Raw genomic sequence first — 16,445 nt, 5'->3', positions numbered from 1 at the left:
CGTCGTTATACACATCTACCGTCATGTTTCAGATTCAGTGGTTAACCCTCTGGGGTCCGAGGGCATTTTTTTGGACAGTTCACTCGCTTGGCATAAATGTTTTATTATTGCTGTTAACAGCTCTCCCTACATCCCACAATCAAGTTTTATGTCTTTTTTTCCAGGACAACCTGTACTTTCAAAATATATATGCTATAGTTATGTTTTATAAGTGTAATAAAGGTTTACAATCAGAAATAAGAAAGGAAAAAGTAAAGCGAAAAATAATTTTCCACACACATTTATTCAAAACACACAGCAAACTATAATAAACTAGTAACACATCACTCCTAAAAACAATCTTTGGTGTGTCACGTGAGGTGAATCTGCCCAACGATTGGATTTTGGAAAACCATGTGACGGTGAACCAATTCCATTTCTATCTCATATCATTAAAAAATTATTTATAATTTAGTAAAGTTTGGTTGCAGCCATCATATATGATGGCGTCAGCTCCAGAGGGTTAAACCCTTAGATCTTCAGCAAATGTATTTATAAAAAGAAACTGCATGCACTACACAAGTTTTTTTTTATTATTTTCTAATAAGTTTATTCAATGAGGAGAAACAAATGCTAAATTATTGTTGTGTCATAACTTGTGGTCGAAATGCGCATGAAGTGCGCATGAAGCAGAAATCGTATGCAACACGTGTAAAATCGGAGCTGCATCCAACGCCTCGTACACCTGTTGATACAACTATTTGCGCACACCAGCGGCTGACAGACAGAGTGTGCACTGTGACAGCCCATTTGATTCCCTCTCGCGGCAGGTGTCGGCCAAATTCCAGGTGACACGCATGAACATCTAACACCACTTGCTTGACACTTAGAAAATGTGTGGCCATTTGCGCTATTAGCAGGAAAACAGTCAGCAGATGATCACTGTTGAGCTGGATGTGAAATTTGTCTAAGTGTCCCCACGAGTGTGGCTTTGCAAACAGACAATGACACGTTGGTGTGTGCGCTGAACTGTCAGGGGGAGTGTATGCCGAGAGGAGTGGCTGTGGAGATCTGTGGTTCTGGATGTCACAGCTGGGGAACACATACCATGTTTGGACGGAGATGAACTAACAACTGTCCACTGTGACGTGTGTGTCTGCTTGCTGTCCTCACATAGACATACATAAAAACATATTTCGCTGTTGCAATGGGCTGCAATGAGCGAGCGCACGTTGCACACATTGACAGGCTGTCCAGGTGAAACGGACTGTCAGATCATAACGTGCAGATGAATGTCACATCACCAATGTGAGCTCTGTTCCACATGATGCAGTGTCTGTCCTGCAGCACGCCATCCACAAGACACGTGAGGGGCCGGCTGGACACACCACAAGTAGATGTGGACATGATAAGAGTGCCCTGCTTCATCATTCATGTCATTTCACGACTGTACGTCTGTGACCATGGGTCATCTACAGAGGAACAGATGGATCATACTTGTATTGCCCGCTTGATAAGAGGGATTCAATACGATGCAGTGTTTTTATATGGTGTGTGGATGTCCTTCTTGATATCAGGCATTTTCCCGGACATTTACAGGACAGCAATGGTAGCTCAGTGGCAAAGTTCCTGGCTGGCAATCAGAGCTTTTGGAAATTGCAGGTTCACATCGCGTGGGTGGCATGTATTTTTTATTTTTACAGCAGCTGCGTGACGTGTAACCACATCGTGCAGCTGCTCGCACTGTGTTCCCATGTGCACGAAACCGTTGCAGCATGTATTTTTTAATTTATTTTTTGCTTTTCACAGCAGCTGCGCAATGTGGTTACACATCGTGCAGCTGCTTGCACTGCGTCACAGCGGCATAGTTTACGCCTGCCCGTCGGCTCGATGCTTTTGTGGTTCGCTCATATGAGCTGTTCCACCATGATTCGCCCTGATTTGTACTTATACGTACTATGTGTCAAAGGGCCCTTAAGATCACTCACGCAGCACAATCTCCTGAGATACCTAATCCAAGGAAAGTGCTTGACAAGGAACATTTTATACTTAAAAACAAACAAACTGATGTATAAATGTCAAAAATTAAAGTCCTACTGATTTACCTGTTTGATCGAGGTCTGAACCGTTGAACTCTTCTCCACGTCTTCCATGTTCACCACCTCCCACAGTTTTTTCCCTGTTGTTCTCCTCCTCAGCTTCACCTGCACAGAATGAAGAAAAGATCACGTCTGGGAAGATGTGTTGGAGCCACACATCAACACAGGGGAACCACACTGGATCTTGGACGGGAATCACCCAGGTACACAATCGATCCATTCCCACCTCTCAGACGTAACTGCAGCCAGGTGAATCATGGAAATCTCTAACCACTAGGGTCCTCAACACTGTGGCACCTCATGCTATATCACACACACACACACACACACACACACACACACACACACACACACACAAAATGCACCAAATGACCAAAATGTCAAAGAAATTCCCTGACAATTCCTCATCAGAATCTCTCAAATGACACAAAGTAATTCCAGCTGTACCCAAGGTCACATCTGGGCTCCACTGAGAGCAGTTTTGGAAAGCTTTAGGATTTCCCAGGAGGAACCAGAGCCACATCCTCTATCCACCACACTGGATGTGCAGCTGAAAACAGACAGCGGGGCAACTTTTCAAACCGTGTGCATTGAACATCAATCCAAAAGTGCCTCGATTAAAAACCTGTAACATGACAGCGAAATATGGAGACCAGTTTTTCTTCAGCTTCACTAGGACATATGGTATTTTAAAGTTTATTACTTTAAAGCAGGTTCAGTAAAGATCAATGTCCAACCTCTCGTCCATGTCGTGACACCTGGGTAACAGATCAATTAGGGGATTGCCTGTTGGGGTGAAATACAGGGGGGACTTTGTGCCTCATGTCCACTATGATAGCCATGAAGACTCAAGAAGAACCCTATACCCCAGCCATCAGACCAGGCTAAGGATCTCTTGAGGACTGTGTGTTTGTCAGCTTGCAACAACATTCCCACATTAAACCCACAAACAGGCATCTCCAGAATGTTCCTATATCAAGACAGGCTTGGCCTTTTAAGTCATCTCCGTGTCCACCATCCCTTCTAGAAAACAACCAAGAGACCATTTTCCTCGCCACAATATCAAAACATCAGTTTGTCATCTCAACATGGTTATTCAACAATTGTAAATCTGAAGTATTACTACTAACCTGAACAGAAATGGGCATGGCCATCTGTTGCAGTTGCCTCATCTTGGACAGATTCTTCATTCCCGCTTTTCCACTTGTGTGCCTTGTCTCCGCAGACTTTCCCCTTTCCTCAATTTGCATCTCAGAGTCATTAGCGTAGCTGGACTGCTCTGTTCCATCGCCGATTTCCACCATCTTATCTGCATTTCCACACCCTATTCCCGTCTTTTCCTCAACGGGCACCTTTACGTGGTCTTCAAACACCAATGACTGCTGGTTGGCGTGGTCTTCCATGGTTCTGTGGTAGACAGAGTTGTCACTGTGGCAATCGGACAGGGCATTTATGTCACTGGACAAATCAGACATTGATGAGGTATTTCTTAGACTCTTGGAAAAGCGGTCCAAGGTGGAAAGACCTCTGCTGGGAATAGGTGGGCAAGGAAGAGATCCAGAACAGTCAACAGTGTTTTGCTGAGGTTTGTCTGAGTTGGAAACATCAAAACTTCCAGCTATAGCACATTCAGGCCTGTGGATTAGTTTGGTCTGAGCAGGAAGAACAAAAGTACTGCCTTCCAGCTCTTCACCAGCATTAACACTCAGCGTGCTCGCCGACACACTCCCCCTTCCAAAGGGAGAATCTCTACCTTTCCTTCCCGCACCCTCATCCTGACGCTGCACCGCCCTCTTCTTGACATTGTCTCTCTCCATTCCGTTTTTTTCAAGAATGCACCTCTTCCTGCACCTCTTCAGACTTGTCTCCTGAAGTCTTTTATCCTTTGAAGACTCATCTCGCTGCCCGATAAGTTCAGTGATCCCAAACCGGCGAGCTGCCGCCAGCACATCATTCTGCTCGACAATTTCCTTAATCTCCATCACGCCGGAGTAAAAGAGGCTAACCAACTTCAGGAGGGTCTGCGCCTTCACCGCTTGGAGCTGGAGTTGGCGCTGCTGTCCAAATGGAGGAGGCGGAGTAGCTGACAACATCTGACACAAGTATGGACTGAAAGCAGCAAGGACACAACTGTGGGCTGGGACGGAAATACCTTCGCAAGAAGGACAACAGAGGAAAAAAAATAAGTTCTGGTTAAATATCAAATCTATGCTGATCATTGCTACACTTTTCATGGTTTGTGTCTCACCCTCAGTTTGGAGCAGAGTATCGCAGAAAAGGGAACTATGCTGTTGCCTCTGCAGCTCCGTGAGAAGGTGCATCTCATAATCGGGAAAATGATACCGCCGCATCTCCACATAGACTCTGGGAATAAAGGAAAGACCAGAGGCACGTAAGAAAGACTTGCTTTCAAGGAAATCAGTTCCATTTAGTATAATTAAAACCACATACATAGATAAAGGACGCTTTGTCCTGTCGTTGTTGCTGTAAAAGGGCGCTGTCGAGTAACGCATAAATAAGGTGCCCTCATACAACCCCTGGCAAAAATTATGGAATCACCGGCCTCAGGGGATGTTCATTCAGTTGTTTAATTTTGTAGAAAAAAAGCAGATCACAGACATGACACAAAACTAAAGTCATTTCAAATGGCAACTTTCTGGCTTTAAGAAACACTATAAGAAATCAAGAAAAAAAGATTGTGGCAGTCAGTAACGGTTACTTTTTTAGACCAAGCAGAGGAAAAAAAATATGGAATCACTCAATTCTGAGGAAAAAATTATGGAATCACCCTGTAAATTTTCATCCCCCAAATTAACACCTGCATCAAATCAGATCTGCTCATTGACATTGACCCTATGTGTCTTTTTGCAAGGAATGTTTTTGCAGTTTTTGCTCTATGGCAAAATGCATTATCATCTTGAAAAATGATTTCATCATCCCCAAACATCCTTTCAATTGTCCAAAATATCAACATAAACTTGTGCATTTATTGATGATGTAATGACGGCCATCTCCCCAGTGCCTTTACCTGACATGCAGCCCCATATCATCAATGACTGTGGAAATTTACATGCTCTCTTCAGGCAGTCATCTTTATAAATCTCATTGGAAAGGCACCAAACAAAAGTTCCAGCATCATCACCTTGCCCAATGCAGATTCGAGATTCATCACTGAATATGACTTTCATCCAGTCATCCACAGTCCACAATTGCTTTTCCTTAGCCCATTGTAACCTTGTTTTTTTCTGTTTAGGTGTTAATGATGGCTTTCGTTTAGCTTTTCTGTATGTAAATTCCATTTCCTTTAGGCGGTTTCTTACAGTTCGGTCACAGACGTTGACTCCAGTTTCCTCCCATTCGTTCCTCATTTGTTTTGTTGTACAATTTTCGATTTTTGAGACATATTGCTTTAAGTTTTCTGTCTTGACGCTTTGATGTCTTCCTTGGTCTACCAGTATGTTTGCCTTTAACAACCTTCCCATGTTGTTTGTATTTGGTCCAGAGTTTAGACACAGCTGACTGTGAACAACCAACATCTTTTGCAACATTGCGTGATGATTTACTCTCTTTTAAGAGTTTGATAATCCTCTCCTTTGTTTCAATTGACATCTCTCGTGTTGGAGCCATGATTCATGTCAGTCCACTTGGTGCAACAGCTCTCCAAGGTGTGTTCACTCCTTTTTAGATGCAGACTAACGAGCAGATCTGATATGATGCAGGTGTTAGTTTTGGGGATGAAAATTTACAGGGTGATTCCATAATTTTTTCCTCAGAATTGAGTGATTCCATATTTTTTTCCTCTGCTTGGTCTAAAAAAGTAACCGTTACTGACTGCCACAATCTTTTTTTCTTGATTTCTTATAGTGTTTCTTAAAGCCAGAAAGTTGCCATTTGAAATGACTTTAGTTTTGTGTCATGTCTGTGATCTGCTTTTTTCTACAAAATTAAACAACTGAATGAACATCCTCCAAGGCCGGTGATTCCATAATTTTTGCCAGGGGTTGTAGCTCCCATAGACTTTTAGTGAAGATGTGATGGAAGCCTTTGCCTGAGATGCTTCCAAGACAAGGTGCACGGTGAGGATAGCAAGCTGCTAAGAACCACAGCATTCCGATACTCTGAGTTCGGACTTATCAAGTCAGACATTAGAAGTCGACCAAGGCACTGAGGGGAGAGAGCACATGATTGAATTTCAAAACAGAGGTGGAAATTCCTGCTATAAAATCTGAAATACAATGTCAGGAGATTGAGCCGCTGTCCCTTCGGATGGATTGGTGCAGCTGTACCAACGGAAGGCACTCAGGCCACATACTGTTTAAAATTTATTCTGGATCATGGTCCAGATCACATTCAGAATAAAACCCGTCATTTTCTCAGACACTGTCCATCTGCTCGCCAAATTTCCTTGAGATCCGCTCATGACTCCTTGCGTTTTCCTGCTAACAAGATATCAGACAAACATTACCTCCTTGGCAGACCAAGCTGAAATACTTTCCACGACATGTCTGAATCTAGACGGATATATCAAAAAGTCAGCATTTGAGAATAACCAGGATTAAACAATGCAAAGAAGGCTAACAGAAAACTCAGGACTTTTGTTGCACAAACTCTGAAAGAAGTACTTAATTTGGATCAAACTGGCATTCGAGCGAGCAGAGCCCCGAGGAGGCGTCTTGATGATGGCGAGACACAAAACCTGACTGCTATGGGTTTGAGGAGATGTTATGCAGTGAGCAACAAGAACATGGTGTACCAAGGAGAAGCACATCGTCAAAGATCTACCACCCACTGTGGTTAAACTCCAAGTTAGGCATGTGACAAGGGCAGTACTACGTGGTACTGCAAACCTCAATCCCCTTCTGAGTTATAAAAATTTGCTCACTTGATGATGGCTTCTCTTCATGCAATTTCTGGTTTTCATCACCAAGTTTTTGTTTGAGGTGCTTGAATAAATCTGCCTGCAAATCTGAACCCAAATCCACTCCACATCTCCACATTACAAAGGAAGCTCATCTTTTGGCGTTTATCTATTCTTCCACACCTACCCACCTCTGAAAGCTGCCTTTCTTCTACATCATAAACTATGGGCGTTAATATCATGGAATGATGTTCATATCATGGCAATGAATTCTACCTGGACATCACGATATGGTCCACCCCTGTCTCCAAGGAACCTGAGAACTAGCGTGAGTGGAAGTTAAAGTACTTGTACGTGAACACTGTGCAGTCGTGAAAGCAGCCTGTTAAAAAAAAAACAGCTGCAGGCTCAGCACACTTCTGAATCCAGAAAAGCAACAGAAAGTCTCAAAAATTAAAGGAGCTGAGGACAAAGCGTCAAATGCCGTGATCGTACAGCATCTAGATCAGGGGTGGGCAACGAGGGCCGAGACACTGCAGGTTTTCCTTGCAACCAATCACCTCAGCAGGTGGGTTGCTGATGAGCTTCTCCCTTGAACATAACCACCTGGTTGTCAATGAAACACCTGCTGAAACACCTGAACATTAATGAAATCACCTGCTGAGGTGATTGGTAGCAAGGAAAACCTGCAGTGCTTCGGCCCTTCATGGCACGATTGCCCACCCCTGATCTAGATAGATAGAAAGGCTGTGAAAAAGAACATTGTGGTGTTGAAGCTGTACAGGAGGTGACTGGTGAATTTCAAGCTCAAAAGTGAGGGTTCCGGTTCCACTTGTCCACGAACCATTTGGTAGCTGAAAAAATTGGTGGTGCACAAAAAGCGGCTTGCGTAGGCTGCCATCAATAGTTTCTGTTTTTGCTCAGAGCCGCCACAGCACATCTGCTGTGGATCTTGTTGAATTGGAATAACTTTTATGTAGGGCACCCTTCCTGATCCAACTCCACGTCACCTGGACAAAGGGCACAAGTGGTGTCCAACTTAGGTGACCAGATGTCCCACTTTGTGCCCCAAATTGAGATGTTTTCTGGAGCTGTTATTAACAGTCAGGCTTCAGTTTTAAAAACGTGTGGTTAAAACACGCATTTTTAAAACATGCATTTCAACACTGAAGTCTGACTGTAAATAATGCCAGAAACCATCTCAATTTGGGTCACAAAGTGGGACAATCTGGTCACCCTAGTCCAACTGCTGGCACCTTCTGCTTCGGAAGCAAGTGCACTGACCGCTTGGCCACCACGCTGCTGGTACTGTATCTATCGCAACAGCCTAAACGAAACTTTTGTGAGTGCTTACTTACTGTGCAACAACTGTGCCACCATTTCTTCAGCACCCTCTGATGGTGACAATGGAAAATGCATGTGCATGTAGGTCAGCAGCCTGTTGTGTTAGCCCGACAACCGGCCCTGAAATGGGCCAGATACGGGCCCATTTCACCCTAGCCGGTGATTGGTTGGTGGCCGAGATGCTGATGCCAACTTTGATGGTGCATGAGAACTGCTCTCCTATTGGTCGTTTGGGAGTGAGAACTCTTCACTCCAAGATGGAGGCCAGTATGGGCCAATTCATAGCTGGACCGTTGGTTTGGGTTCTGACCAATCAGGGCTTTGAGACCAGGGGTCTTCACCAGAGGACGCCAAAACTTAACAAATGCTTTGAGATAATGAAGCTTCTATGCTTCAAAAGGATTCAGTAATTTAGAAAGCTTCGTGTCGTCATCAACACTTTGAAGTCTTTTAGCCTTCGTCTGTAATAATGAATGTAGATTTCAAACCAGTTTATGCTAAAAAAACAAAAAAAAACAAAAAACCAATTAATCTGTCAATTTTAGTATTGTTACCCGTCATAAAGTTTCACGTAAATTAAGACGTTTGCGGTGCTGTCGAGCAGCAGGTGGCGGCAAACATTTTTTTTTAATTAAAGCCAATTTAGCAGCTATTATTTTGTTTTAGCTCAGCAATTTTAGCACTCAAAATTAGCGACACATTAAAAGGTTGCATACTTTTGACTGCGCACAAAAAAACTTTCAAATTAAACACCAAATCGCCCGTCTGAATTAGGGGCGTGTAAAAACTCAAAGTTTAAAATCAATTTCTGCGGCTTTTCAGCTTCAGTTTGGCTCATTTGAAACGAGCCCGCCGACAGACTGAACTCACCGTTAGCTCGGCTGCTGCCCTTTGAACTTTACTTTGTTTTAAAACAAAAAGTCACAAAGACCAAAACCGAACCTGCTTCAGGTTCATGCTCTCATTCTCAAACCGAGGCTTACAGCGACACCTGGCGGCCGCCCTGTGAACGCCGAGGTCAGGAGAGAAAACCAGCTGTTACACAACCACACCAGCAGGTGGAGCTGTGACAAATAAATAAATCATTTGAAACACTTAAGCCTCAAAAGGCTTCTTTTTTTTTGTAATGTTTGTCAGCAGCAATATCTCCAAAATGCAAAGATCTGTTTCAAACCAACTTGGAGCATGAACTCAGCAGACTGACCTCTGGAAACACAGGTCATCTCAAGGTTGTAGGTCACTGACAACTGTCTGAGACAATATCAATAAGCAGAGGTCAATTTCAATGGAACTTGGTGGATAAAATCAATGGATGGCCTTTTTACAACACAGGTCACATCAAGGTCAAATCAAAGGTTATCAATATCTCCAAAATGCAGAGCAATTTCAACTAAACATGCTGAATAAACTTAGCTGACCTCTGTTGTAACACAGGTCATGCAAAGGTCAAAGGTCATATCAGAGGCTATCATCTGTCTGCAGTGACATCCCCCAAAAAGCACAAAAATTTCAATCCACCTTCATAGATAAAGTCAACAGTCAACTCACAACAGAGGTCATAGGTCAACAAACAAGGTTATTTGTGGTTTGTGGCAAGATTTCCAAACTATCAAGATTAATTTCAATCAGAACTGTTGGATAACTCAGTGGACTGGTCGTAAGACACAGATCAAATCAGAGGTCATCATCGAAAGTCCCTGAAAACCTTTCTGCAGAAACTTCACTCCTGGACACAACAATTTTATTAAACCTCTGATGTCAAGGATGTCATTTTTTAACTAATAATAGACACTGTAATTGTCTGCATGCCTTGTTTAAAAATGTGATCTGCAAGAGGCAAACAAAAGCTCTGAAAAAAAAAATCAGTTTTTATTAAAAACAATATTGCTAGTTACATAATTCATTCAAATGATGTGCAACTTTAAGAGCCAAGGCATTGAAATTAAGGTGTAGTCCAGAATCAGAATTTCCATGAGAAACCCAGTATCTAATGACCTATAGAGTATATATTTTTAGGTAACTTGTTTTGCATTTAATTATGATATAAAGTTAATGTTTTCGATCCAACAAACAAAATGATTGCATATACTTTAACCCCAAGCACCCCAAAACAATTACACCCAAATCATATATATATATAAAAAAAGAGAGATACATCAAACCATTAAATTTAACAAATATTCTCTGGTACATATACTTTAAATGTGCTTTTTTTTTTTCTCCCCTTCCTCCACTTTATGAGCAAATTCAGGTCGAGGCCTCCTGACTGACTCAGTCCACGCTTGAAGGCAACTTGTTAAATTGACAATCAGACTTCCTGTCGTGTTTCAAACCAAACGGAAAAAAGAAAAAGTTTAACAAAAGGGAAGAGATGCATTTTACCCTCTAATGCTTCTTTTAATTATCCACTCAGTAAGTATCTACATCTCACGCCGCACGAAGAAAATGCACGTCTTCCACACAGCACTTATTTTAAACCAAAGAAATATATATATATATATTTAGATATTTAAAAGTTGATTTGGGGTGAATTATAATCAGAAATTTGAAATTCATCATTGAGTGGAATCAGTCACTTCAGGCTCGTGTTGGGTGCTGATTTTATTTAGGGAGCAGATCAAATTTGGTCAGTTCACATCTGTGGCTGTTAGTGGTTTTTTTTTTTTCTCTGCAGAGTGTTTGAACCGGGTGGAATCGTGAAGAAGGAACTCAAACCAAATTATCACCTGTGTCGTTTTCAGAGAGGCACTCCAGTTAATAATCCCCCCCCTTTACGGACCTGCAGAAAAAATGAAATTCAATCATAGTCTCTCTCAACGATCACCAAGCTTAGGATCAGATCTTTACCACAAACACGATGCAGACGTCATCAGACCTTCCCGGCTTTTTCTCTCAGAGAACTGTAGTGGATAACTTTTTTAAACTGTATACGGGTTACAATTGGACACAGAAAATGCAGCACGAGCATGCATCTTAGCGCTGGACTGTCATGAATGCTTGAGCAGGACTGTACACAGAAACAAAGGCTTTTGGAGCGTTAGTGTTATTTGGCACATTACTGTTGTACAGGGTGAAGCGAGAAGAGGAACACCAGCCACCGGAAACACAAACTGGACACAGTTCAAAAAACATTGGCGCTTAGTGGTACAAAGTTTGTTTGTTTTTTAACATCAGTGAGATATTCCTCTTTTTTCCCCTCAAAACAGTGTAAATAGCAACAAAATATCTCCCCCCAAAAATTCCTGTTTAGATCCCAACTCATCCCTTCAATCAGATGGGAATTCTCGGCACAGATCTGTTAGAATCTGCAGCTGAAGCCACACCCTTGATGCTGAATGGATCATTAGTGTTGTCCGAGCGACGGCTGCGTCCACACTGACTGAGCGATGGCGAGCATTGTGTAGTGCAAGAGCTTGCGGTGTTGTTGTGGGGGGGTGGGTCACAGAGTCACATCCAGTTGTCCACAGGAAGCGAAGAGCCGCGTGGGTTTTCCACACGCTCTCGTTGGCATCATGTCGGGAAGTGTTGAGGGATTGTAAGGAGAGAAAGAGAAGAGAGAGACTGAAACGGCACAGATGAGCGCGGGAAAAGGTGGAGTCGAGTCGCAGCGGTAGCGAGCGGCGGTCAGTCCCTCAGAGGGCGGCGCCGCTTCAGCAAGGACACGAGGTGGGAGGAGGCTGTCGTCTTGTGATGCAAACAATCAGTTTTTCTGGAAAAAAAAAAAAAAAAGAGGCAGAAGTGAAGATAAAGTAGAGATGGTAACGAGATATTAATGAGGCCTGTCACAGTAATTACAACGTGGACCTGATCTCAATTTTCTCACCTCAATATTATTGATTTAATGTTTATGCATTTGTTTTTCTTTCATTTCTACCAAGACAGTTACTATTTAAATGCATTTTAACTCATTTATTGTTGTAATATTGTAGTTTTATTTTTCTTGCGTATTGACACTGTCGGATGTTCAACAGTTTTGGTAAAACTACATCCAAACAAACTGTAATAAAGCAACGTGAATCTGAAGCCACTTGGATATTGGGATTTTGGGGGGGGTGTTGAAAAAATTTGGGACAGTATGGAAAATGCAGGGCAGCACGGTGGCTTCCCTCCCACATCCAAGACATGTAGATCAGGTTAATTGGAGACTTTAAATTGACTGTAGGTGTGCAAGTTTGTCTATCTACTGTGCATCTGGAAAGTTTCCACAGCGCTTCACTTCTTCCACATTTTGTTATGTTACAGCCTTATTCCAAAAATAGAGTAAATGTATTTTCCCCTTCAAAAACATACTCACAACACCCCATAATGACAACATATTTTTTTTTTTTGCAAATTTATTAAAAATAAACTAAGAAAACATATAGAAGTATTCCCATGGTTTTCTCAATATTTTGTTGATGCACATTTAGCAGCAGTTACAGCTTCAAGTCTTCTTGAATATGATGCCACAAGTTTGGTGGACCTATCTTTGGGCAGTTTGGTCCATTCCTCTTTGCAGCACCTCTCAAAGCTCCATCAGGTTGGATGGAGCCATTGATGCACAGCCATTTTCAGATCTCTCCACAGACGTTCAAATGGATTCAGGTCTAGGTTCTGGCTGGGCCACTCAAGGACATTTACGGAGTTGTACTGAAGTCACTTCTTTGATGTCTTGGCTGTGTGCTTAGGGTCAATGTCCTGATGAAAGATGAACCATCACCCCAGTCTGAGGTCAAGAGCGCTCTGGAGCAGGTTTTCATCCATGACCATGTTTCTCATGGTCTGATAATCCTTCAGGTGGCTTTTGTCAAACTCCAGGTGAGCTGCCAAGTACCTTTTACTAAGGAGTGGCGTCCGTCTGGCCACTCTACCATACAGCCCTAATTGCTGCAGCTCTGATAGTGACCATCGGGTTCTTGTTCACCTCCCTAAGGCCCTTTAGATGGGTGGGCAGCTCGAGGAAGAGTCCTGATGACTCCAATCTTCTTCCATTTATGGATGATGGAGGCCACTGCGCTCTTTGGGACCTTCAAAGCAGCAGAAATGTTTCTGAACCCTCGAGGCAATCATGTCTCAGAGGTCTACAGAGAATTCCTTTGACTTCAATCTTGGTTTGTGCTCTATCAACTGTGGGACCTTATATGTAGACAGGTGTGTGTTTTTCCAAATCATGTCCAATCAACTGAATTTACCCCAGGTGGGGTATTAAGTTGTAGAAACATCTCAAGGATGATCAGTGGAAACAGGAGGCACCTGAACTCAATTTTGGCAAAGGCTGTGAATACTGATGTACATGTGATTTCTTAGTGTTTTTGTTTGTTTGTTTGTTTGTTTTTTCCTAATAAATTTGCTACATTTTAAAAGAAAAAAAAAAACTTTTATTATGGGGTATTGTGTGTCAAAGTTTGAGGGAAAAAATGAATTTCATCCATTTTAGAACAAGGCTGTAACAGAAAACAACGTGAAAAAAGTGAAGCTCTGTGAATACTTTCCGGATGCACAATATATATATATGTGGCTCTGTGACAGACTGGCGTCCTGTCCTGGCTGTACGTTGCCTCACACCCAGTGACTGCTGAGATAGGCTCAAGCCCCCTTGCCCCCATAACCCTTAATTGAACTACGCAGGGTTAGAAAATGGATGAATGGAAAATTATAATTTTATTCTATTTCACTGCAGATATGAAGTAAAGACATTTCATGTTTCGAGAGGACAGTTTTATTTTGTTAATATACATCCATTTCAGACCTGCAACACATTAAAAAAAAAAAAGTTAGGACAGGGCAATTTAGGGCTAGTAACAAGGAAAAACAAAAATAAATAATGACAATTTGGGAGGATGATGAAGAGCCTTTATTGTCACTGTACATACAATACAATTTATCATTTTGAATCCATCCTAATTACAGCTGGACACAAACCAACCACGAGCAGCAGTGGGCAGACAGTCCAGCACCTGAGGGCCAGCTCCAGATCTTGGTCAAGGGCAGAGAACAACACGTCACGTGTGTCCTCAACGCCAGAACATCTTCAGTGTTATGAGAAGGAACAGCAACATCACAAAGAGGCAAATACTTTAACGCCCCAACTAACAGGAATGGATGTATATTAACAAATTAAACTAAACATAAATTATCCTGGATTCATTCAGTCTGCAATGAAACAGAAATCAAAGTACGTGTAAGAATCACTTACAGGTTTTTTTGTTGTTGATTTTTATTTTCATTTTCCATAGCAATAAAAAGACTGGCGGGGATATTATCTTTTCAAGTTTCACAACGGGTGGAGCTCAGGTCACACATATAAACAGCAGCGGTTAATTGGGTGAAGTTAACGTTTTACTTGATGCTAACAGGTGTTTTTCCAGTGATGACATAATTCCAACATATTGTTGGGAAGAACTAGAGAGCAGGGCAAAAACTCACCAAATCCTCCGTGCGCCATGCTCACTGTTAGCATGTTCTACACATCAGTAGCTGTAAGTCTTTGGTCATGAAATACCCAAATTAACAAACTGGTTATCCTCAGTATTGCGCACTGTAGTCTCGTTTGAGGGTGGGCACTAAAGGCTTAAAATATGACGCAATAATTCTACAACCCCTGGCAGAAATTATGGAATCACCGGCCTCGGAAGATGTTCATTCAGTTGTTTAATTTTGTAGAAAAAAGCAGATCACAGACATGACACAAAACTAAAGTCATTTCAAATGGCAACTTTCTGGCTTTAAGAACACTATAAGAAATCAAGAAAAAAAGATTGTGGCAGTCAGTAACGGTTACTTTTTTAGACCAAGCAGAGGAAAAAAAATATGGACTCACTCAATTCTGAGGAATAAATTATGGAATCACCCTGTAAATTTTCATCCCCAAAACTGACACCTGCATCAAATCACATCTGCTTGTTAATCTGCATCTAAAAAGGAGTGATCACACCTTGGAGAGCTGTTGTACCAAGTGGACTGACATGAATCATGGCTCCAACAGGAGAGATGTCAGTTGAAACAAAGGAGAGGATTATCAAACTCTTAAAAGAGGGTAAATCATCACGCAATGTTGCAAAAGATGTTGGTTGTTCACAGTCAGCTGTGTCTAAACTCTGGACCAAATAAAAACAACATGGGAAGGGTGTTAAAGGCAAACATACTGGTAGACCAAGGAAGATATCAAAGCGTCAAGACAGAAAACTTAAAGCAATATGTCTCAAAAATCGAAAATGCACAACAAAACAAATGAGGAACGAATGGGAGGAAACTGGAGTCAACGTCTGTGACCGAACTGTAAGAAACCGCCTAAAGGAAATGGGATTTACATACAGAAAAGCTAAACGAAAGCCATCATTAACACCTAAACAGAAAAAAACAAGGTTACAATGGGCTAAAGAAAAGCAATCGTGGACTGTGGATGACTGGATGAAAGTCATATTCAGTAATGAATCTCGAATCTGCATTGGGCAAGGTGATGATGCTGGAACTTTTGTTTGGTGCCTTTCCAATGAGATTTATAAAGATGACTGCCTGAAGACAACATGTAAATTTCCACAGTCATTGATGATATTGGGCTGCATGTCATGTAAAGGCACTGGGGAGATGGCTGTCATTATATCATCAATAAATGCACAAGTTTACGTTGATATTTTGGACACTTTTCTGATGTTTAAGGATGATGAAATCATTTTTCAAGAAGATAATGCATCTTGCCATAGAGCAAAAACTGTGAAAAGATTCCTTGCAAAAAGACACATAGGGTCAGTTTCATGACATAGGGTTAATGTCAACGAGCAGATGTGATTTGATGCAGGTGTTAGTTTTGGGGATGGAAATTTACAGGGTGATTCCATAATTTTTTCCTCAGAACTGAGTGAGTCCATATTTTTTTCCTCTGCTTGGTCTAAAAAAGTAACCGTTACTGACTGCCACAATCTTTTTTTTCTTGATTTCTTATAGTGTTTCTTAAAGCCAGAAAGTTGCCATTTGAAATGACTTTAGTTTTGTGTCATGTCTGTGATCTGCTTTTTTTCTACAAAATTAAACAACAGAATGAACATCCTCCGAGGCCGGTGATTCTATAATTTTTGCCAGGGGTTGTACATCTGGGAACAGCACTTGTATGTCCCCATCAGAGACATGGCACTTACTTTGAGTTTTTGGGCAAATTACACAGCAAACAAAGTCAAAACGCAAAGAAA

The 16,445-nt window shown here is 41.8% G+C and overlaps 1 protein-coding gene across 6 annotated transcripts in view; it reads right to left on the bottom strand.

Moving 5' to 3' along the window:
* Positions 1-10,135: 10,135 nt before the first annotated feature.
* Positions 10,136-16,445, bottom strand: part of ctnnd1 (catenin (cadherin-associated protein), delta 1) — a 61,950-nt gene continuing 55,640 nt past the window's right edge. For all 6 annotated transcript variants that reach the window (XM_034187332.1, XM_034187329.1, XM_034187327.1 and 3 more), the window contains one exon: positions 10,136-11,989. In XM_034187332.1, the coding sequence (XP_034043223.1) occupies positions 11,931-11,989 (59 nt within the window). In that variant the 3' untranslated portion in view covers positions 10,136-11,930. The remainder of the gene's footprint in view (positions 11,990-16,445) is intronic.

This window comes from Thalassophryne amazonica, chromosome 15 (assembly GCF_902500255.1).
Source record: "Thalassophryne amazonica chromosome 15, fThaAma1.1, whole genome shotgun sequence".
In the NCBI taxonomy this organism is placed as follows: Eukaryota; Metazoa; Chordata; class Actinopteri; order Batrachoidiformes; family Batrachoididae; genus Thalassophryne; species Thalassophryne amazonica.
This window is presented reverse-complemented; position numbering and strand designations above follow the sequence as displayed.